At 40.5% G+C, this 16,046-nt stretch overlaps 1 protein-coding gene across 1 annotated transcript in view; it reads right to left on the bottom strand.

Moving 5' to 3' along the window:
• The window catches only part of NELL1 (neural EGFL like 1), a 939,503-nt gene that overhangs the window by 668,819 nt on the left and 254,638 nt on the right, over positions 1 to 16,046 (bottom strand). The window contains exon 11 of the mRNA XM_024118844.1: positions 10,616 to 10,715. Within this exon, the coding sequence (XP_023974612.1) occupies positions 10,616 to 10,715 (100 nt within the window). The remainder of the gene's footprint in view (positions 1 to 10,615; positions 10,716 to 16,046) is intronic.

The raw sequence follows: 16,046 nt of genomic DNA, 5'->3' as shown, positions 1-16,046 counted from the left end.
CACGAACCTGTGTCCCCTGCATCGGCAGGCGGACTCCCAACCACTGCGCCACCAGGGAAGCCCCAAAAGGGACAATATTTAGGCATCATAGCTTTCTTTGCCAGAGGAAGTGCCTGGCCTTCCCTCCCCACGTCAGAATTGATCAATAATTAAGTTATCACATTTTCTTTCATTATAATGCTTGACTCAATGTCATATGTGCATCCTTTGTTACATGGCTATGTTTTTTTTTCTTTCCCAAGACTGCAACTGTCTTTCTCCTTCCACATGCATTTGACAGGCCGGAATAAAGCCCCTCAAACACTGTTGATTTTCCAATGCATATCTCTCTATCAAGCATGTGCCATATCAATTCACAATGCAGAGAGTTGGGTCAATTGTATTTCAAGGACAATGAAGGGCCCCTGTGAGACAAACCAAGTTTATGGACAAATCCACTTTGGTTGGGCCTCACCATTGTGCCAAAAACACATGGTTTGTTTGTTTTTTTAATTAATGCAGGCCTTCATTCAAGCAATATTTATTCAGTGCCTGCTTGCCTTTATGCATGAGTGAATAATCATCCACTGAATTTGTATGGTGCACCTACTCTGTGGACTGCAGCACTATCAAGCTCCTGCGGGCAATGTCAAAATGTTTGAGACATTCTCTGACCACAAGAAAATTAGAAACTCTAAGGGGACCTAAGCTAAATACGGGGGTAGTTAAGTAAGATGTGAGCAGTACAAATTATCATAGTGTGTCAGAGAAGAAGAAATCCCTTCTAGATGACGCAAAACTTGACCTTTGATTCATCTCAGGTAGAAACTTGAAAAGGGGCAAGACACAGATCCTAGTGGAAGGAATGGAACTCCAACCCTTGAGGAAAAAGGGTAAGTTTAAAGAACCTCAAATAATCTGGCACAGTTGTAATAATAATGATTAACAGTTACTGAGCATGTAATATATACTAGGTACTCAGTGAAGTGTTTCAGATGCATTATCCCATTTAATTCTGTTAACGACCCTATGAAACTGGAATTATTATCCCTATTTCACAGATGTAGCAATTGAAGCTCAGAGAAGTTAATGCACTTGTGAAAGTACACAGAGCCATATATATATATATATATATATATATATATATATATATATATAAGAAGATGTTTTGTAAGATATATAAGAAGATGTTTTGTAAGATATATAAGAAGATGTTTTGTAAGATGTTAAGGAAAAACCCGAATGAACGTTTTGGCCAACCCAATACATACATACATACATACACATATATTCTGCTGGCCAATTCCAAATATTCTTTAAAAATCCTAACTCTAATCACTCCAACTTCTTTAAGTCAGGTCTATGTCTGACTCTTTTCTTTCAACCAAGAGTTTCCCACACAAGGATAGCTGTATGTATGGATGGATGGCTTATAGATGGATGGAAAAATGGACAGGCAGAAATATGGGTAGTTAAATTAATGAGTGAAAAAAGATATGAATGAATCTACATTGGCATTTAATGTCCCCTCTTAAGCCACTAGAAGGCTAATGTGACTGGTTTGCTAGTAGCCATTTTTCTTTCTTTAGACATTTTTACTGAAGTATAATTTACATACCATAAAATTCACCTATCGTAAAGACAAAGTTTGATGATTTTTAGTAAATTTACAGTCATACAGCAATCACCACAATTCAGTTTTAGTACACTTTCATCACCCCAGCTGGTCATCTTCATTCTTCAAAACCCACCCCAGCATAGTTGGCTGCTAAGTCATAAATCCTCAATTAACTTTCCACATTTCAAAATCCTTCTAAAGGTTTTGTCTTTCTTACCTGATGAGTCTGAATAGCACAGCGTTTAAGATACAGATCCTTCCCTTCCAGATATTTGTCTTGAGTTGCTACCTATAGTCTTTTTCTCAAGTCCTCTAGCTAGCTCTTGGTACAATTTTTTTCTTCAGCATCTGGTTATCAACACAGACTGATACATGAGAATCTTCAATGTCACCCTCTTTCTTAAATCACTGTCTTTTTTTCCCAGAATCAGAAGCTGTGACCAGATTGTAGAATACACACGCACATGTGCACACACCTACTCAATATTCACGTTATTTTACTTGAATATTTTTAATAAGTAGCTCTAGAGTCTGTGGAATTATTGTCCTATAATTAGAAGCACACAGTGACATCATTTAAATAGTACTGGTCCAAATACAGAGAACACTTTTATTATAAAAGCTGTTATTTATTGAGTTTTTCTAACTTGCCAGGCACAGAGCTAAGCATGTTACACACCTCAGCTTGGTAAGTAACGGAAACCCTCACAGCAACCCTAAAGATTACTATTATCCTCACTTCACAGACTAGGAAAATGTGGTTGGGACTAGCTTATCCAAGGTTAACACATCCAGGAAGTGGGAGAGTTATGATTTGACTCAAGTTCTTGTTAAGACCACTAAGAAAATTATTATTCTATGATTTAAATACTTTGGGGCATAAACAACTACTAATGATCATTCTCTGATGATGTTTGGGGATATCAACTCCTGCTATGCCCTATAAAATTTTTTTAAATAGGCCCATTTAGGACCCAACTGCAGGCTCTGCCAATCTGTTCTTAAGAAAAATTGAGACTAGGCCAATTCTTGTGCTCAATCTCTTCTGGCCTCTGGCTGAGAACATCCACGCTTCTCTAGAAGCAATAATAAAGGCTCACATGGCCCTCTAAAAGCAATAACACTGTCTTGCATGTCCCACTTTACATATTGTATTTTATGTCACTATAGCCATAGCCCACTTGACATTTCTTTTGTATGTCCTCACAGTTGTCTCGCAGCTCATCCATCTGAAACTGAACTCTTGATCTTAATTCCAAAATCCATGCTCTCCAAGTTCTCCATAACCATCTGCAGGACCTGTATCCACTTAAATCATTTTTCTTTCTTTCTTTTTTTTTTTCTGGAGTCATCTTTGTCCTCTCTCCTCGAATGTCCTCTCTCCTCAAATACTGGCCCTTGCCAAGTTCTGTTAATTTTATTTCATGAATATCTCTGGAATCTATCTCTTTCTCCCCCACTCCACTGCAAGAAGAAAAACTCATCCTACTCCAAACTATCATCTCTCAAATGGATAGCACCTTATTTGCCTTCCTGTTCCCCTTTTTGCCTGTCCCTAACCCATTTTTCTCACAAACAAATCCTTTTAAAACATAGATTGGGGGACTTCCCTGGTGGACCAGTGGGTAAGACTCCATGCTCCCAATGCAGGGGGCCTGGGTTCAATCTCTGGTCAGGGAACTAGGTCCCGCATGCCACAACTAAGAGTCCACATGCTGCAACTGAGTCGACATGCCTCAACTAAGAAGCCCTCATGCCGCAACTAAGACCCAGCACAGCCTAAATAAATAAATAAATAAATAAATAAATAAAACAGATGGGGTCATGTCACAATCCCTCTTAAAAATCTTGTGAGGGCTTCCCATTTTACTTAAGAAAAAATACAAAATCCTTAACTTTGATTTGAAACAACAAACAAGGCTCTCCTCTCCCTCTGTCATTTCACTCCAATTGTATCAGCCTTTGTTTTAATTCCTCTAGTACTCCAGTCTCTTTCCTGATTCAGGATCTTTGCAAACTTGTCCCACCAACTCAGAACATTATGAAACATCCCTGACAGAATAATTTCTACTCAGTCGTCAAGTCCCAGCTTAAATATAATCTATTCAGAGAAGGCTTTCTTGTCCCTCAGGTCTAAAGAAAATCCCATTACTCTCTCCCATACCACCCTATTCTTCTTGTTTATAGCAGGTATCACTATTACTAATTACATGTTAATTTCTGTGTTTATTTGTTGAATGTCTGTCTTCACATGAGAAGTTCACTTCTTCAAGGGAAAGGACCCTGTGAGTTTGTTTCCCTTGTGCCTAAGGCAAAAACCAACACATTATAAACACTCCAATATTTGTAGAGCTAATGACTAAATCCTAAATCGTCCAAAACTAGAATTAAGAGTGTTTTAAAGATGAATAAACCAAGGCTCAAAGATGTTAATTACCTTCCTTGTGGTCACGTAGCTAGCAGGCGATGGGTGAAAGAGAAATATAAACCCAAATATGATTCTAATACCCAGTGTCTCTCCACCACTCTACACGATCTCCCAGCCACAATTTTAATCATTAAGGGACATTCAAGGAACGCCAACCCTGGCCTGAAGAGACCAGTACTCCATCAGTCATTAGCAATTTCTAGTCCCTGATATGCCTTGAATCTTTCCAAAGGAAAAACCTTTATTTCTTTCCCCAGGACACAGTCCATTATTACTTGCTGCTTGGGGACTCAAAGTCAGAAGAAAAATAACATCACACAACAGAACACCATCCATGGATGAGATACCAAGATGAGTAAGACCCACTTGGAGCTTATTTACACTTGAGTGGTGGAAACGAGCAGATGCTCAGAGGAAGACACACAATCTGCTGAAATGGAATTCCAGGTTTTATTCCAACCACCTCCTTAATTTTAGTTCCTGGCAGAGGTACCATTCATTCATTTGACAAATACAAAGTCCCTGCTGTGTGCCCAGCCACTGTGCTAGACAATAGGGATATAACAAAAATGCCACAAACATCATAAACATGCCCTCATTCATCTAACACTCTAGCAGGGATGGCTACCCTTGAGTGTTGGGTTACAGGAAATATTGTGATGGAGAGGAGCAAGGTACTTCTGGAATGTATCACAGAGAAGGGTCCTAACACTAGGTATCAATGTGTCCACGTCATGATCAAGGAAACTAAAGAAGAAACGTTAAGTGTTGGGGTCATATTTTCTCCTCTCATTGGGAGCGGTCTAAAATTTGGACTCCCCTTCGTGGTCCTGAATCTAGAGTTCTATTGCCAGTGAAAGATCAATAACACTTGTAAAACTCTTTGCTTTCTTTAAATCCATTGGCCTAATCTGCATATAATAAACCCTGCCCATCGTAATGAAGCCCTCACACTGCCACTCTCCAGATCCCACTCTGTACCTTTTTATAATTACAGCAAACCATCCACCCATTCTGCTTCATCTCTGGTTTCTCCATCCAACGATGGATAAGCATCTTTACGGTTTACTACTGTGACTTTTTCCACAGCAAGGTCACTGCCCTTGGGCAGGAGTTAGTTTCTCTAAGATAAAGTTTGATTCCACATAGAGCACCACTGCGTGTCCTCAATCTCCTGCCCCTAATGCATCCCCCAGAGGTCAAGCAGGTTGCCTTTGAAATGACAATCTGAAAATGCACCTCAGATTTCTCTACACTAACTCAAATCCTAGAAAGCCAATACTCCTCATATCATTGCTGCTTGCCCAAGCTTGAAAGTCACAAGGAGTAAAGGTAAACTGAGTACAATAAATTCCATGTGCCTAGTTGGTATGGAGACAGCTCCACCCATGGACTGGCCCTATAGGAGGGATACGGCCCAAAGATCCTTTATGGGAACAGGATGCCCTAATGTACTCCACAACCAACATACATACCACAGAAGCCTGGGCCCTGGAGGGCTGAGGACATTCCTTTAGCTCCTGTGGACAGAGGGTTGTAACATCAGGATGGGCCTACTAGAGACAGAGCTCTGGATTCTCACAGGTTCTTTCTTAGAAAGCAATTGGTTTTTCTACAATAGTCAACACTTAGGGGTCTTCCAGTCCAAGGCAGCCTGGTCTTAGTTTCAGGTCTTCTCTCTGGGGCAATGTGCCTCCTTCCCAAGGCTCCCTGGGCCTGGATCCATTGTCTCACTTTCAGGAACATAGAATTCAAGGGCTCCCTGAGACTGAACTCTTCTCCAAATGCCCTCTGTTCCCAACCTCAACAGTTGAGCACATAGCGCTGTCATTCCAGTGCTCACTGTGGCCCACGGCTGCAGGTATTTTTATCAGATTCCGTCTATCAATATGCAGTGGACCTGACCCATCTATACACTATGCGTTCCTCTATATAGGCACTAGTTTACCTTCCGATTAAGTGCCTCTTTTACAGGTCTCTTTTCATCTCAAATACACTGAAATCCTCTAAAACCATTTCAATTACAAATTCATCTAAGATGATCATGAGGACTAGAAAGAAAGAAAATCATGCCACACCAAGACTCGTTGGGAGGATTTAACTGAAGGGCATAAAATCTTAAGTAGTACAAATAATCTCAACTAATTTCAGCCCAGGCCAGATGACAAGGCAAGTGGGCATGAATTAAAATTACAGATAAACACACTGGGAACAGATGTCGGAAAGAACTTTTTCCTCAACACTGAAAATCTTAAACGTGCAGCCAAACCCTCCAAAGTCACTGGCGACACCGAAGATAAAATTAGAGCCAATCATGAAGCGAATAAAACCCTAAGGAGTGTAGCCAGAATTCTGGGATGAGCCAAATGATTGGTGTGTTTTCCTGGAGCGATCCTGAGAATACACAGTCAAGTTGGCTTTTTTTCCCCCCCTTCAACTGAGAGCACTGGCAATTTATGAGCAATCTTTTTCTGCTGGGGCTACATCCACATTTGTACTACTTCTTCCAAGGCAGAAGCATAGATGTCACTCCGGTGCCCACTCCCCTTTCTCCACCCTCGTGGCCTTACGCTTAAGTGGACGGGCTCCTGCTATAGCCATTACCTCAAGGTAATGATGAGGGTAAACAAATTTCATGCTGCCAGCACAAACTGTCCTGAGGCATCAGAAACAAACTGCACCAGTGATTAGGGCTGTTCTGGGTAGTGCCGCTGGTGACTGAGACCTTGCACCCCAGCAACTGCAAAGTGGCTTCTCCCTGCCAACGTCTAACATCTTGATTCTTTTTGCATGTGTCTTCCCTAACTGTCCTGCAGTTCCGTCCCTAACAGCATCCTGGCTGCACCAGTAGCCCTGTGGATATAACTACCTGTCCAGCTGATTACCTTCATTTTTCTCTGAAGGGTAGAGAAATTAGTTACAGCATTTGTCATTACCCAAGATCTGAAGAGGCAAGGGGTCCAAGCACCGAGTCTGGATATCAGTTCTGCTGATACAATGAACAGTATAAATCAGCCAGAGCCTGTTACTCGTAACTCGAAGGTCTTAGGTCTGATTCCCACAAAGAGAAAAACCCAGTATAAAGTTATAATCTGCACCTCTCTCCTTGAATGGAAGCAAGGGGCGGGGGAGGGAGCTGTATCACCATAGCACCGTATCAGAAAATGGGCATGACTCAGTTAAAAAAAAAAAATTAGCTTCATAATCAAGCCAACACATTAGGTCTTGAGGAAACAAGTTATAACTCTGCAAAATGGGTCTTAACACTATTTCACAGATGAAACAGAGCCTTCAGCTGGTACTGAAAATAATTTCATTCAGTCATTGACATGAAAACGACAGGACTACTCTATATGGTAGGAACATACCTTCATCCCTCTCTTTTCTCTTACATTCAAAGAATCGACGCATAAAATGTAATCATTAAAACAAGCGTTATTTTTTCCAAGTTGGAGAGCTTTATGGATACTATTTAATCAACCAACAGGGGTCAGAAAGCAAAAAGCACCATCTGTGCTTTCTCAAATTCCAGTCTAAACCTAATGAAAATAAACCTCGGAAAACTTCAAATCCCCAAGCAGGCATGAGAAAGGTTTTGACTCAGATTTCTGAGCGATGATACTGAGGGGTGATTTCCCTCAGACTAAAGGCCTGACACTCCCAGTAAGACAAAGAGAGATGATAAATATGCTAATTGAAGGGTCTTCAGTACAGGTATTGAAAGAGGCTACAGCTACTTCCATGTCTGTAATCAATAATATCAGGGTGGCAGAAACCACACAGCTGAAATCACACCGCTGTGCTCATCCCTGAAATAAGTATTTCAGGTAATCAGTCTTACCTCTCTCTGCTCGCTCGCTGCCTGCCAATCAGGAGACAGTCTCAATCCACAAAGCAAATGGTACAGCCCCTCCATATGCAGGATAAAAATTAGTTTACATAGAAATTGAGCGTTTCTCATCTTTTCATTACTTTCTGGTTTTGAGAGGGGCAAGGAGGAGGGGGAAGGAGAACTGAATAATGTGCCTTAGAAGAGGCCCAGCGGGCTTTCCCAGTCTAATTAGAATCAAAATTGTCCAATCCCCCTCATCTTCCAAGACTCCACTCAGAAAACACGAGCACAGAGGAAAAGGTAAAAGACAAATAGAAGTCAAAGGGGAAAAATATCTCCCACAATATTGTGAGAAACTCTTAGGCTACTTTTAAGGATGCTGTTGGGAAATAAATTGGAATTAAGAGACACAGAGCAAAATTCATGGAGAGCATAGGTCAAGACAATGGACATTTGAGCGCATCTGGATGGATTTTCTTGTTCATCATCACATAAATTTTCCATTGTTATGAAAAAGAGAACACTCCACTGCCCAGACAAATATCCTTTTCATTTTCTGACGGTCCAATGTGCAGAGCAAGTCCCAGTATGTGGACAAGTGGGCTGAATGTTCTGGGCTCCTCTCTGCTACGGGTCAACAGGAAAGGAGGTAATGACAGTAAACGGTGCTGACAAGGGCTTCAGTCAAAAATAATGCTTTTTTCATTCTAGGGTCTGAATTCTGAGATAGGAATAAATAGGAGAAACCTAAGAGAATCCATATACCCAAATGGTTTCATTCAACCCGCTTCCCAGGAAAAGAGCCTCCCCACCTTTCCCCTATCTCTTCTAAAGACATATGTTGGTTCCTGTTAAAACACAGACTTGTCAAGGGACATAAATAACTCCCTCACTCACACACGCCTCCAAGAAAAACCATCAGCTGCTAAATAAAAGAGCTGGTAGTTTCCCGGCTGAGGAGGAAGCAGGTGGGAGGAAGAAGAAAATCCTCAACTGTACAGATTGGCCCTGGCTATAATCGCATCTATGAAGCCCTATTCCTGCCTCCCACTTTTCCCTCAAAGCTGACTTAGCTTTGGTAAAAGCCACCAGGTCGCTAGCAACAGGAGCTTTAAATGAGTCAACTTTTCAATGAGATGTCACATCTCGGAGCATCTTCATTGGTTAAAAAAAAAAAAAAAAAAAAAGTTTCTGCATCTCCGAGAAGTGCTAGCAGAAGCTGTGGTACCCAGTCTGTTGTAAACTGGGTCAGAGCAATGAAAATCTTCTTGAATTTCTGTGGGATAATCAATGATCCTGCTCGAATGAAGCCATAAATCAGAAAGGATTTACATACACTGAGTCCCAATTGGCACCTTAACAAATATCAAGTGATGGATTTTGCATTAAATTATAAGACCTACCTAACAACCCTATCAGTTACCAATAAATGCATCCCTCTGAAATTCCAGTCAATCTTTAGTCTTTCTAAAGCATCTGAGCTGCAAATACACTTGTAGCCATGAAAGCAGATAAATCAGGGGAGATACTCTGACAGAATACCACGAATTCTAACAGCCATTCATGGCTATCCAGGTACTAAGTTTTCCTGGAAATTTTTACCAAAACACAGCTCTCTTAGACTAACCACAAAGAGAAATCTCAGCCCAAGCTGAAAACATGCCATGATCAAATATATATTTTATATATCAGAAGGTACTAGAGGAGGGGTCAGCGAATTACGAACTGCCACCTGGTTCTCAAAATGAAATTTTAATGAAACACAGCCACTAATTTATTTACCTATCATCTCTGCCACTTTGGCAATACAACAGCAGAGGTGAGTAGTTGCAATGGAAACCTTCTGGTCCCCGAAAGCCTAGAATATCTACTTTGCGGCCCTTTACAGAAAATATCTGCCAACGCTAGTGTTAGAGAAAAGACAGAAAAAAGTAAGATAGGATATAACCTGAGCTAAACTGTTATGCTCCTGGCTTCTTAACTCTAGAAGCTTTCAAGGTAAACCAAAAAGAATCTAACTCACTGGATATGTGAGAATGTGGAGAAGACTGTATGGTGGGTAGAGGTTTAAAATAATAGCAATGAGTTTAACTGGATTTTTTTTTGTAAGATTTTAAATCAATTTTAGATTCTCCTAATCTATTTAATTCTGCCTAGGTGAGAAGTTTCAGAGAGGAAGTGATATTTGATCCAGAGGATTTGAAGAAATAAGAATAAATTTGGAAAAGAGGGGAATTTCAGGAATAGGAAGCAAAATAATTTCTGCTAGAGCATTAATTAGCAGTTAAGTGTTACTTACTTGAAGCTTTTTTCCTTGCAGGAAGTAAAAAAGCTGTATATAAATCTATGAGTAAGGATTCAGTGTATGTCATCCTCTGGCAGTTAGGGGAATTGGCCCATGGAAAGAGCTGATAAGAATGTTTCCCAATCCCACTCATGAGAAAAAAAAATGCAACAATGATGCAGGAACTATCATTATTATAGGAACCATCGCTCACTGCATATTTATCACATGGCAGGCATGATGCTAGGTGCTTATGCATTATCCCATTTAATCCTTACAGCAGTCTTATGAAGTAGATAGGATTATTATCCCCGTTTTACAACTGATAAGACTACAACTGAGGACGGTAAATAGCATATACACATATCTAAGTAGCAGAGTTTTGGACAATTGTTATTGTCATCACACTAGTCATTAAACCTTCAATCTCTGCCCTCCATCCCCACCCAAAGCCCCATCGCCAAGCCCTCTTACCTCTGCAGACACTGCAGCACTGATTCTCTGGGAGAATGTGATCCTTCTCTGAGCAGTTCAAAGGAGGGCAAGCTTCAGTAATTTTTACTAAAACTCCACCCTGCAAGCCAAATAATCAGGAAACAAAAAAATGTTCATATTTTTAGTTGCTGATCCAAACATAAATGCTCATCGTTAACAGCCTGCGGTGATAACAACCTACAATAATTAACAGTACTCCCAGGAATCCCATGATAATGAAAAAGTCGCAAATTAAACTGATGAGATTCCTGGAAGAGAGAAGGCCAATTTCCCTTTCTATATCAGAGAGCCTCAATGTCAACAATTGGGGTTTTTTTTTTTTCATTTTTGTTTTTTGTTTTAACAAATGGGTTTTGAGTATCTTCTATATAGCAGAATGTCACCGACAGTGTAGAGCTGGTAAATTTTTAACAATTGACTATTGGATGGGGGAACCCTCAAGTTAGCATTTGCTGATTTCTGCGGTGTCAATAACCAGACATTGTGAGCTACCAACATGATATCACTGACCACAGAGTTGGGAAGTTATGTACAATGAGCTCTCATGAGCTTTTATGAGACAGTTGTGGCACTGCCCTGGATCACAAGCACTGTGAACCCAAAGATAAATAAGACATCTTCCTTGCCCTTGGTGAACTCACATTTTGGATGGAGGGAGAAAAAAAAAACTCTTAAACTAGAAACCATAATACAATACAGTAAGTCCTAAAAAATGTGCTCTAATTATGCTATGGTAACACATCATAGGAGAATAATTAATTCTGCCCAAGTGGGGAGAAATTATGAAGAAAACGCCACATTTGAAGGAACTAAATAACGGAATAAGATAAGGAAGAAGAGACTTTCCTGGCAGAGGGACAGCAAGGACCAAGGTATACAGGTACGATGAACTGAAAGTGGGTCAGTTAGATGAGCACTAGATTTTCCCTAGAAATAAATAAAATCACTTACAATAAAATTTTAAATATTCAGCAGGTGAATCTTTAGGACCTCACTTCACCAAAGATCCTCTTTGTTCACATCACTAGTATCTATATTTAGTTTCACTCTGAATTTTTAAAATCAGCTCAATAGTTACTATAAAAAAGGGTTTGAGAGTCCCTTATTTTATCTAAACGTTTAGATAAAGTTTATCTAAACATTTAGATAAAGTTTATCTAAAAGTTTATTTCTCCCATTCTTAATAGCATGGTTAAGTCAACCAAGAAGCAAGCTCATTTAAGTCCAAAAGGTAATTCTCAACACAGGTGGGAGAATAGGATGGAGCTGGGCCACCAGGAAGCATGGGAGAGATTCTGAGTTTTCCATCTCCAAGATATGCTGTCATTCCAGGGTTCCCTGGTTTGGCAGAACTCCCATTATATCAGGCACATCCATTCGTAAATATGAACATAAACATAACTTTAAATGTCAAATGTAATTTAATTTCTAACTTCTCATCATCTGGATTACCGGCACCATGGTTTCCTCTCCTTTCTCATAAATTTCAGCCAAGGCATTCCTTGTGGTGTCTTTTGTTCCCTTTTGCTCTTCATTTCTTGATCTGTCCCAAGGCATCTAGATCTCTTGCTTTTTTCCTATCTTAAAACTGGCCCTAAGATGCTGAGAACTGATCCTGCTATTCACCCACCGTCCCCGTTTCAGCTACATTCCACTCTCACCCCTCAATCCAGGCCACACTGATGGCACCTGGCCTCAAGAGCTAGCACCAGTCTAAGGGCAGTATTCCTATCAGTTGTACCTCAGCTTTTGCAACAGGGAATCAAACTGATTATTACAAACCAATGGATGTTAATAACCTCACCAGCAGCAGCATAAGCTGAATGCAAAGGAAAACACAATGCTTATTTACTTACCATTGCTGTCTCGACTTCTATCCTTCAATATTAATGTATTTATTCATTATCTACTGCCTCCTTGCGTAAACATGAATGGTGAACTCTGTTGGATCCCTTTTATCAGTTCACTGTGCCCATCCCCCAACTTCAAATGCCTTTCTGCTAATGGCTCATCTTTCAACCCTCAGAGGGTCCCTTTGGGCACTTTGCAGGGAGCCAGAAGTTACCTACAAGTTCCACAACCCCCAGCCCCATGACCCAGAGCCAGTGACTGACAAGCATGGGAGGTTCTTTACTTCAAAGGGAGACGATAGCTGGGGTACGTTCAGAACCCCAGGTGAATCAGGGTACCTCTGACCTTTCACCTAAAATTGCACCCTTGCTGAGCTGCCTGCCCTGCCCAAGCCTGCATCCGCACACCCTTACCGCTTCCTCCGACGAGCAGTATCTTAATAAATCACTTGTACTAAAATCCTGAGCTCAGGGTCTGCTTCTAGGAGAATCTCAACTAAGACGATGAGATCAATTTCACTCTTGCTGTCAAAAAATTAAACTGTTAAAAGAGATTATCTCTAGGCGGTGAGATTCTGGAGTGATTTTATTTTACTTCCTTATATTTCCTTCCTTTCTGTATAGTCCAAATTTTATATCTTGAGTATATATTTGCTTTTATTTTAAAAAGCAATATTAAAAACACTACATTTGTCAGTGAAATCTAAGGTGAATGTGTTTTTGGTACATGGGAAAAATCAAGACTCTCATTTTGCAATGCTTTGGACATGAAATGTTTGTAAATACAAGTTAAAAATCTGCATGCAGTAATATCTCTTTGGTGGCTATCTGAAAACATTTAAAACCCCTGTCTTTGTGTCATGTGTCAACAAGCTTCAGCAAACTGCTTCAAATTCTGTGTATTTTAAAACATCATTACCGTTCTCCTGATTTCTATAGGTTATGATCATTAAAAATAAATTCTTGAATTCAAAAAAATAAAATAAATAAAAATGCTACGGAAGGTTTTTTAAAAAATAATTACACATGAAAGGTTCTCTTTTTTTATATATATAAAAGGTTGCTTTGACTACTGGTTAAAGCAGTCAACAATTCCAATCAACCTTTAAGATATTTAATGAGTAAGACCATAATTCCAAATGTTCAAAGAGAGACAAACCCCTTCGCATGAATTTGAAAATAATATGAACTGTGATTATAGTAACGTAAGTGCCACTAAACCCATTTAGTCCGGCCACATAATTTGGCACAGACCATTTTTTACTTTATTTTCAAACTCTCTCTAATAAGTATCTGATGATTAACATTTTTAAACCTTCCTGATTGTGGTATGTTATTTTATGACCTTTGGAACTCTGCATTGGTGGCAAAATATAATTCATCCTTTCTTTCTCATTTAGAGTAACTGTCACCATGTCACTTATCAAATATAAACACTTTCAAGTTCTTTACTAATCACTATGCTTCAACCTGAATTTCTAATACCATAAAAAACTCACATCTTTAAGTAAAATTTTAAAAAAAGTTGCTAGCCTAAAATAATGTCACAGGACAGCAATAACTGGACAAAACTGACCAAGACTGCGAGGAGAGTTTATTCATCTTGATAAAAGAAACAAAACAAAACAGTATGTTAACTTCTGGAATCACTTGGTGAAAATATTGAAAACAAAAGTTTGTTTCTTATCTAACTGGTGATGCTGAAGCTTTGAAACGATCCCAGGAAAATGAAACGCATGGATCACCAGGCAGCCTTTTGTCAACTGGGGATCTGCATTTGAACCATAGAACACAGAAATTATTTGAGTAATTATTTGCTCAATTCTCCCAAGGATAGCACTTATGCAGGACCATTTTAGATGTCTAGGAGAGAAGTTAATTCATCACATACAACAGGTACCTTAGGGCATTAAGGCTTAAATCTTGCAAAAGGCTGCCCGAGAGAGACCCGAGGCCTTCTCATCCTACACCCGTCACCCTCTCTCCCTGCTGACCACATCCATTAAATGTGTCCCAAGGCTCTTCTCTGGCCTTTTATAAATGCTACCCTTTATCAAGGGAATCAATGAGCCATAGCCTGACCAATCTGGTATTCTCAGATAGACTGAAAAGTGATCATTCAATCCTTCTGAATCCACCCTTCTACAATTCGAAAACGCGAACTGTTTCCAAGCAAGTCTAACACCATCAGCACTGGCAGGAGAGAGGCTAAGAGAAGAGCCTGTAGATTCAGACCACACAAGTTCAGATCCCAACTGGTTCCTTTACTAGCTATGTGACTGATCACGTGTGACTCAATTTCCTCATCTGTAAGATGGGGATGATAATAATGCTACCTACCCCTACCTAGTAACAGGGTTATTATGAGGTTTATATTCGATAAAGTTTCAGATGTTTTAAATAGTGTCTAGAAAATACTAAATATTCAAGAAATGTTAAATATTATTGTCAGTGATGCTTCCCTCTGGGCATATTTAGTAAATAACTGTAGAAAGACAATGAAGAAATTAATGACTTTGTAAAAGATGCTGAAATTATTCACATGCACACAAACCACATATGCAAAGAGAATAACCTGTCTGCCCCAACTTCTTCCTAAGTTATAAAACCGTAACAAAACAAAAACAGTAAAAGATGAACCAGAGCAAGGAGAGAACCTACAATGTGCCAATAATCATGTTAAGTACATTTCCAATATGCTGGCATTTAAAGCCACACCCGTATCTTCTAGCGGTCTCAGATGGTGTCTGCTCTGATCCTTCCTGCTGATAACAGGGATCGAGTCACAATCGTGACCCTTGCCAGGGTTACCCACTACTTCTGCCCAATATGTAAAGGGGGTTGCTAGTTGTGAGTGACAGATGCAGGGTGGGATCAGAGTGGCTAAGACTGCCTTTAGTCATCCCAACTTCCCTTGAGGTGGAAGAAAAACGTAAGGGTTTTAGAGTCCAAATCACCTTCCCTCCCCCAGAAGTGAAACAATCTACAGAGAACGTGACATCTGCCTTATATTCAGGGAGGACATGTGTGGTCATGTGGAATAAGAAAAATAGCTCACACGTGTTGAGGGCTTACTTTGTTTTTTTTTGTTTGTTTTGTTGTTGTTGTTGTTTTTGTTTTTTGCGGTACGCGGGCCTCTCGCTGCTGTGGCCTCTCCCGTTGCGGAGCACAGGCTCCGGACGCGCAGGCTCAGCGGCCATGGCTCACGGGCCCAGCCGCTCCGCGGCATGTGGGATCTTCCCGGACCGGGGCACGAACCCGTGTCCCCTGCATCGGCAGGCAGACTCTCAACCACTGCGCCACCAGGGAAGCCCTTGAGGGCTTACTTTGTACCAACCAAGTCCTTCACATGCTTTATCTCATTTAATCCACCCACCATCCCTATGTGGTAATGTGCCAGCCGCATATTGGGGGCCACCCATCCGCTTCCCCACTCCCAGGTTTGGAAGCTCCCGTGGTTGATTGAGAGATCACGGAGCCCTCACTGTCACACCATCTCTACCACAGACTAAGGAGCCCACCCCACAGTCCCCACTGACGCAGAAGGACCACCACACCTG

This window comes from Physeter macrocephalus, chromosome 16 (genome assembly GCF_002837175.3).
Source record: "Physeter macrocephalus isolate SW-GA chromosome 16, ASM283717v5, whole genome shotgun sequence".
Classification (NCBI taxonomy): domain Eukaryota; kingdom Metazoa; phylum Chordata; class Mammalia; order Artiodactyla; family Physeteridae; genus Physeter; species Physeter macrocephalus.
This window is presented reverse-complemented; position numbering and strand designations above follow the sequence as displayed.